Raw genomic sequence first — 7,932 nt, 5'->3', positions numbered from 1 at the left:
GGTTTCAGATTCGGAGTGCTGATCGAGGATCAGTTTTGACCTGATCCTAGATTTGAGATTATGAATACGGGCCGAGGACTCCTGGAATGCCAGAGAGAGTGAAACATATCTGGGAAAAAGAGATGGGAAGCTAGCTGGCAATACTGAACTAATTCATTTCAATATAAAAAATGTGTGAACTATTATACAAATGTTCACACTTTGTGTTGGTATTATTCGCTCAAGACAAAATGTTCTCGAACCTTGCCAAACGTTCCGAACACTGAACACACCCCTTGAGCCGTGACGTATCACGTGACAAACCATTCTTCCGGTACAACAAGGAAGAGTGGAATCGGAGAGATGTGATATCGCTAACTTGCAAATAATGTAGCTATTGTTTCGTTGTGTATCTATATTAATATATTTGGCCTCTTACAATGTCAGAATCACCAGATACACGCAGTTTGGTTTCTGCGTCATCCCAGCTCAATTTAATGGAAATAGATACGGTGAGTGGGACTGTCGCTCTTATGGCTGTTTCTCAACAGCTTTTGGTTATCTTGTTAGATAGCTAAACCTAGCATTTTTGGGGGGATAGATGCGCTAAATATGAGAGTTTGTTTGTGCAATTAAAGCTGTAGCTAGCATTAGTCTTATTTTGCTGGTTGTCAAATGTGTAGCTTGCCAGTGGGCTACTTTGTTGTCTTTTCTTTGGCTTAGCACAGCCATGTCTCTGCTATACGTTTAATATCCGAGTAAAGATCTCTAGAAACATAGAATTAGGTAGAATAGTAAATATAATGAGATGTCTATGACTAGAGCGACCACGGAGCTCGATAGACTTCATTGTGCTGAACACAGATCGCATAACTTATCTATTCTCCTCAGATCGACGACAAAGAGTTTGACATTCCCCAAGTTGACACCCCGCCTACCTTGGAGAGCATCCTGAATGAGGTAACTGGCTCTCATCTTTCAGTAACTATACATATTCCATTTCAAATGCTGCAGGAATCTGACAGCTTCTAGCTCCCCGACTTCTTACAGAACAACACAATGTTGTCATATCTGGGGTAGCCAGCCCTACATCATATCTGGGGTAGCCAGCCCTACATCCATATCTGGGGTAGCCAGCCCTACATCCATATCTGGGGTAGCCAGCCCTACATCCATATCTGGGGTAGCCAGCCCTACATCCATATCTGGGGTAGCCAGCCCTACATCCATATCTGGGGTAGCCAGCCCTACATCATATCTGGGGTAGCCAGCCCTACATCATATCTGGGGTAGCCAGCCCTACATCATATCTGGGGTAGCCAGCCCTACATCATATCTGGGGTAGCCAGCCCTAGCCCTACATCCCTACATCTATCTGGGGTAGCCAGCCCTACATCCATATCTGGGGTAGCCAGCCCTACATCCATATCTGGGGTAGCCAGCCCTACATCATATCTGGGGTAGCCAGCCCTACATCCATATCTGGGGTAGCCAGCCCTACATCATATCTGGGGTAGCCAGCCCTACATCATATCTGGGGTAGCCAGCCCTACATCCATATCTGGGGTAGCCAGCCCTACATCCATATCTGGGGTAGCCAGCCCTACATCCATATCTGGGGTAGCCAGCCCTACATCATATCTGGGGTAGCCAGCCCTACATCATATCTGGGGTAGCCAGCCCTACATCATATCTGGGGTAGCCAGCCCTACATCATATCTGGGGTAGCCAGTCCTACATCATATCTGGGGTAGCCAGTCCTACATCATATCTGGGGTAGCCAGCCCTACATCATATCTGGGGTAGCCAGCCCTACATCATATCTGGGGTAGCCAGCCCTACATCATATCTGGGGTAGCCAGCCCTACATCCATATCTGGGGTAGCCAGCCCTACATCCATATCTGGGGTAGCCAGCCCTACATCATATCTGGGGTAGCCAGCCCTACATCCATATCTGGGGTAGCCAGCCCTACATCCATATCTGGGGTAGCCAGCCCTACATCCATATCTGGGGTAGCCAGCCCTACATCCATATCTGGGGTAGCCAGCCCTACATCATATCCCCTACATCATATCTGGGGTAGCCAGCCCTACATCATATCTGGGGTAGCCAGCCCCATCATATCTGGGGTAGCCAGCCCTACATCATATCTGGGGTAGCCAGTCCTACATCATATCTGGGGTAGCCAGCCTACATCATATCTGGGGTAGCCAGCCCTACATCATATCTGGGGTAGCCAGTCCTACATCATATCTGGGGTAGCCAGCCTACATCATATCTGGGGTAGCCAGCCCTACATCATATCTGGGGTAGCCAGCCCTACATCATATCTGGGGTAGCCAGCCCTACATCATATCTGGGGTAGCCAGCCCTACATCATATCTGGGTAGCCAGCCCTACATCCACATCTGGGGTAGCCAGCCCTACATCATATCTGGGGTAGCCAGCCCTACATCCATATCTGGGGTAGCCAGCCCTACATCATATCTGGGGTAGCCAGCCCTACATCCACATCTGGGGTCCAGCCCCTACATCCACATCTGGGGTAGCCAGCCCTACATCCATATCTGGGGTAGCCAGCCCTACATCCACATCTGGGGTAGCCAGTCCTACATCACATCTGGGGTAGCCAGCCCTACATCCACATCTGGGGTAGCCAGCCCTACATCCACATCTGGGGTAGCCAGCCTACATCCACATCTGGGGTAGCCAGCCCTACATCCACATCTGGGGTAGCCAGCCCTACATCCACATCTGGGGTACATCATATCTGGGGTGTTAGCCAGCCCTACATCATATCTGGGGTAGCCAGCCCCTACATCATATCTGGGGTTCAGCCCTACATCATATCTGGGGTAGCCAGCCTACATCATATCTGGGGTAGCCAGTCCACATCATATCTGGGGTAGCCAGTCCTACATCATATCTGGGGTAGCCAGTCCTACATCATATCTGGGGTAGCCAGTCCTACATCATATCTGGGGTAGCCAGTCTACATCATATCTGGGGTAGCCAGCCCTACATCATATCTGGGGTAGCCAGCCCTACATCATATCTGGGGTAGCCAGCCCTACATCATATCTCAAATTTAGCCAGCCCTACATCATATCTGGGGTAGCTGGCCCTACATCCACATCTAGAGTTGTGCCCTACATCCACATCTGGGGTAGCCAGCCCTACATCCACATCTGGGGTAGCCAGCCCTACATCATATCTGGGGTAGCCAGCCCTACATCATATCTGGGGTGTGGCCCCTACATCCACATCTGGGGTAGCCATACATCCATCTGGGGTAGCCAGCCCTACATCCCACGTCTGGGATTATTGCCAGCCCTACATCCACATCTGGGGTAGCCAGCCCTACATCCACATCTGGGGTAGCCAGTACATCCACATCTGGGGTAGCCAGCCCACATCCATATCTGGGGTAGCCAGCCCTACATCATATCCACATCTGGGGTATGGCCCTATCCACATCTGGGGTAGCCAGCCCTACATCACATCTGGGGTAGCCAGCCCTACATCATATCTGGGGTAGCCAGCCCTACATCATATCTGGGGTAGCCAGCCCTACATCATATCTGGGGTATTATTTCTACATCATATCTGGGGTAGCCAGCCCTGCATCATATCTGGGGTAGCCAGCCCTACATCCACATCTGGGGTGGCCCTACATCATATCTGGGGTTAGCCAGCCTACATCATATCTGGGGTAGCCAGCCCTACATCATATCTGGGGTAGCCAGCCCTACATCATATCTGGGGTAGCCAGCCCCTACATCATATCTGGGGTAGCCAGCCCTACATCATATCTGGGGTAGCCAGCCCTACATCATATCTGGGGTAGCCAGCCCTACATCCATATCTGGGGTAGCCATCATATCTGGGGTAGGCCCTACATCATATCTGGGGTAGCCAGTCCTACATCATATCTGGGGTAGCCCTACATCATATCTGGGGTAGCCAGCCCTACATCATATCTGGGGTAGCCAGCCCCATCATATCTGGGGTAGCCAGCCCTACATACATCTGGGGTCCCTACATCCATATCTGGGGTAGCCAGCCCTACATCATATCTGGGGTAGCCAGTCCTACATCATATCTGGGGTAGCCAGCCCTACATCATATCTGGGTAGCCAGCCCTACATCATATCTGGGGTAGCCAGTCCTACATCATATCTGGGGTAGCCAGCCCTACATCATATCTGGGGTAGCCAGCCTACATCATATCTGGGGTAGCCAGTCCTACATCATATCTGGGGTATCCACATCTATCTGGGGTAGCCAGCCCTACATCATATCTGGGGTAGCCAGCCCTACATCATATCTGGGGTAGCCAGTTATACATCATATCTGGGGTAGCCAGCCCTACATCACATCTGGGGTAGCCAGTCCTACATCATATCTGGGGTAGCCAGCCCTACATCATATCTGGGGTAGCCAGCCCTACATCATATCTGGGGTAGCCAGCCTACATCATATCTGGGGGTAGCCAGCCCTACATCATATCTGGGGTAGCCAGCCTACATCCATATCTGGGGTAGCCAGCCCTACATCCATATCTGGGGTAGCCAGCCCTACATCATATCTGGGATAGCCAGCCCACATCATATCTGGGGTAGCCAGCCTACATCATATCTGGGGTAGCCAGCCCTACATCCACATCTGGGGTAGCCAGCCCTACATCCACATTTGGGGTAGCCAGCCCTACATCCATATCTGGGAGTAGCCAGCCCTACATCATATCTGGGCTAACAGTTGTCATACTTCCGTCTCCTGTTTTAGCCTGAGGATGAGGAGGAGCCCTTCATCCTGGAGGACACGTGTCTGCTGAACACAGAGAACATCGCGCCTCCTGTGAGACCTCCTCACTGGCCAGCTCCGACAGCGGGGCCGCACACCTCAAACGGTAACACACACACACACACACACACACACACACACACACACACACACACACACACACACACACACACACACACACACACACACACACACACACACACACACACACACACACAGAGCTATGTGTCTTACTATACTTGTGAGGGCTTTATGGGGACCATCAATTGATTCCCATTGAAAATGATGTTTCACCTAAACCTTAATTCTAACCTTATACCTAACCCCTAAACCTGACCCTTAATTCTAATCCTAACCTTATACCTAACCCCTAAACCTAACCCTTAATTCTAATCCTAACCTTATACCTAACCCCTAAACCTAACCCTTAATTCTAATCCTAACTTTAAACCTAACCCCTAAACCTGACCCTTAATTCTAATCCTAACCTTATACCTAACCTCTAAGCCTAAAATAGCCTTTTTACAAGTGAGGACTGGCAAAATGTCCTCACTTCTCTGAATTTTAGTTGGTTTGCTATTCTAGTGAGGACTTCTGGTACTCGCAAGTATGGTAAAATGTGTACACACACAGTTTTGTATCACTATCCTTGCGGGGACCAAAGAATTGATTCCCAATCCAACATCCTATTTTCTCTAACACTAAATGTAATCTTAACCCTGAACCTAACTACTAATGGGCAGGTTTTGAGACCCTTCTGTGATGTGAGACCCTTCTGTGAGGTTACATTGTGAGGGTACAGTTAACTGACATTTGTCATCACAACTGAGATTCTAACTTCACAGTCAATCTGTGTGTGTGTGTGTGTGGTGTTGGTTGTGTGTGTGTGGTGTGGTCTTGGTTGTGTGTGTGTGTGTGTGTGGTGTGTTGGTTGTGTGTGGTGTGGTCTTGGTTGTGGGTGTGTGGGTGTGGTGTTGGTTGTGTGTGTGTGTGGTGTGTGTGTGTAGGAAGAGGAAGACAGTGGAGCTCAGTACTACAGTCCATGGCTCTGTGCTCCGACCTGGCAGCATCCCCTGAAGGCATCTCTGCTCAGATAGTCTCAGCTGCTGTGAGTCACACACACACACACACACACCACACACCACACCACCACACACACACACACACACACACTCACCACCAACACCAGACCACACACACACCACACTCACAACCAACAACACACACACACCACACTCACAACCAACAACACACTCCACACACACACACACACACACACACACACACACACACACACACACACACACACACACACACACACACACACACAACCAACACACTACACCACACTTCATAACCAACAACACACACACCACACTCACAACCAACAACACACACACCACACTCACAAACACAACAACACACACACACCACACTCTACAACCAACAACACACACACACCACACTCACAACCAACAACACACACACCACACTCACAACCAACAACACACACACCACACTCACAACCAACAACACACACACCACACCTCACAACCAACAACACACACACCACACTCACATAACCAACAACACACACACACCACACTCACACAACCAACAAACACACACACCACACTCCACAACACCAACAACACACACACACACTCACAATGACAACTTTTCCATCATCATATACACACACCACATACCAGCCCAACAACACACACACACACACCACACTCACAATAACAACACACACACACACACCACACTCACAACCAACAGCACACACACACACCACACTCACAACCAACAACACACACACACACACCACACTCACAACCAACAACACACACACACACACACTCACAACCAACACCACACAGATTTCAATTAGTACATGTTCTCATGCATCACTGAAATGTACTTTTCCTTCCTTGTTCTTCAGGACAAAGTAGATGCTGGACTGCCAACTGCAGTAGTAAGTACAGTCATCACATACTGTAGTGCTGCTTTCACCCTTTCTACACTGTCTTCTCTCTGTTTCTACACTGTCTTCTCTCTGTTTCTACACTGGTCCTCTTCTCTCTGTTTCTACACTGGTCCTCTTCTCTCTGTTTCTACACTGGTCCTCTTCTCTCTGTTTCTACACTGTCCTCTTCTCTCTGTTTCTACACTGTCCTCTTCTCTCTGTTTCTACACTGTCTTCTCTCTGTTTCTACGGTCTTCTCTCTGTTTCTCTACGGTCTTCTCTCTGTTCTACACTGTCTTCTCTGTTTCTACACTGGTCCTCTTGTCTCTGTTTCTATCTGGTCCTCTTGTCTCTGTTTCTATATCTTCTCTCTGTTTCTACACTGTCTTCTCTGTTTCTACACTGTCTTCTTCTGTTTCTACACTGTCTTCTCTCTGTTTCTACACTGTCTTCTCTCTGTTTCTACGGTCTTCTCTCTGTTTCTCTCTTCTCTCTGTTTTCTACACTGTCTTCTCTCTGTTTCTACACTGGTCCTCTTGTCTCTGTTTCTACACTGGTCCTCTTGTCTCTGTTTCTACATGGTCTTCTCTCTGTTTCTACACTGTCTTCTCTCTGTTTCTATGTCTTCTCTCTGTTTCTACACTGGTCTGGTCTGTTTCTACACTGGTCCTCTTGTGTGTTTCTATACTGGTCTTCTCTCTGTTTCTACACTGGTCGTCTTCTCTCTGTTTCTACACTGCTGTTTCTACACGTCTTCTCTCTCTGTTTCTATACGGTCTTCTCTCTGTTTCTACTGTCTTCTCTCTGTTTCTACACACTGGTCCTCTTCTCTCTGTTTCTATACTGGTCCCTCTTCTCTCTGTTTCTATACTCCTCTTCTCTCTGTTTCTATACTGGTCCTCTTCTCTCTGTTTCTATACTGGTCCTCTTCTCTCTGTTTCTACACTGTCTTCTCTCTGTTTCTAGACTGTCTTCTCTCTGTTTCTAGACTGTCTTCTCTCTGTTTCTAGACTGGTCCTCTTCTCTCTGTTTCTACACTGGTCCTCTTCTCTCTGTTTCTACACTGGTCCTCTTCTCTCTGTTTCTAGACTGTCTTCTCTCTGTTTCTAGACTGTCTTCTCTCTGTTTCTACACTGTCTTCTCTCTGTTTCTACACTGTCTTCTCTCTGTTTCTA

General features: G+C 48.6%; 1 protein-coding gene across 1 annotated transcript; it reads left to right on the top strand.

Moving 5' to 3' along the window:
• Positions 1–269: 269 nt before the first annotated feature.
• Positions 270–4,891, top strand: LOC127923542 (vacuolar protein sorting-associated protein 8 homolog; the record flags this gene model as incomplete). The annotated part of the gene is made up of 3 exons (XM_052507586.1): positions 270–491; positions 871–939; positions 4,768–4,891. Coding segments are annotated over exons 1-3 (265 nt in total), but the record flags the coding sequence as incomplete, so codon positions are not given.
• Positions 4,892–7,932: the final 3,041 nt, after the last annotated feature.

This window comes from Oncorhynchus keta, unplaced genomic scaffold (genome assembly GCF_023373465.1).
Source record: "Oncorhynchus keta strain PuntledgeMale-10-30-2019 unplaced genomic scaffold, Oket_V2 Un_contig_30062_pilon_pilon, whole genome shotgun sequence".
Taxonomy (NCBI): Eukaryota; Metazoa; Chordata; class Actinopteri; order Salmoniformes; family Salmonidae; genus Oncorhynchus; species Oncorhynchus keta.
The sequence above is the reverse complement of the archived record's forward strand: the minus strand, read 5'-3'. Positions and strand labels throughout refer to the sequence as shown.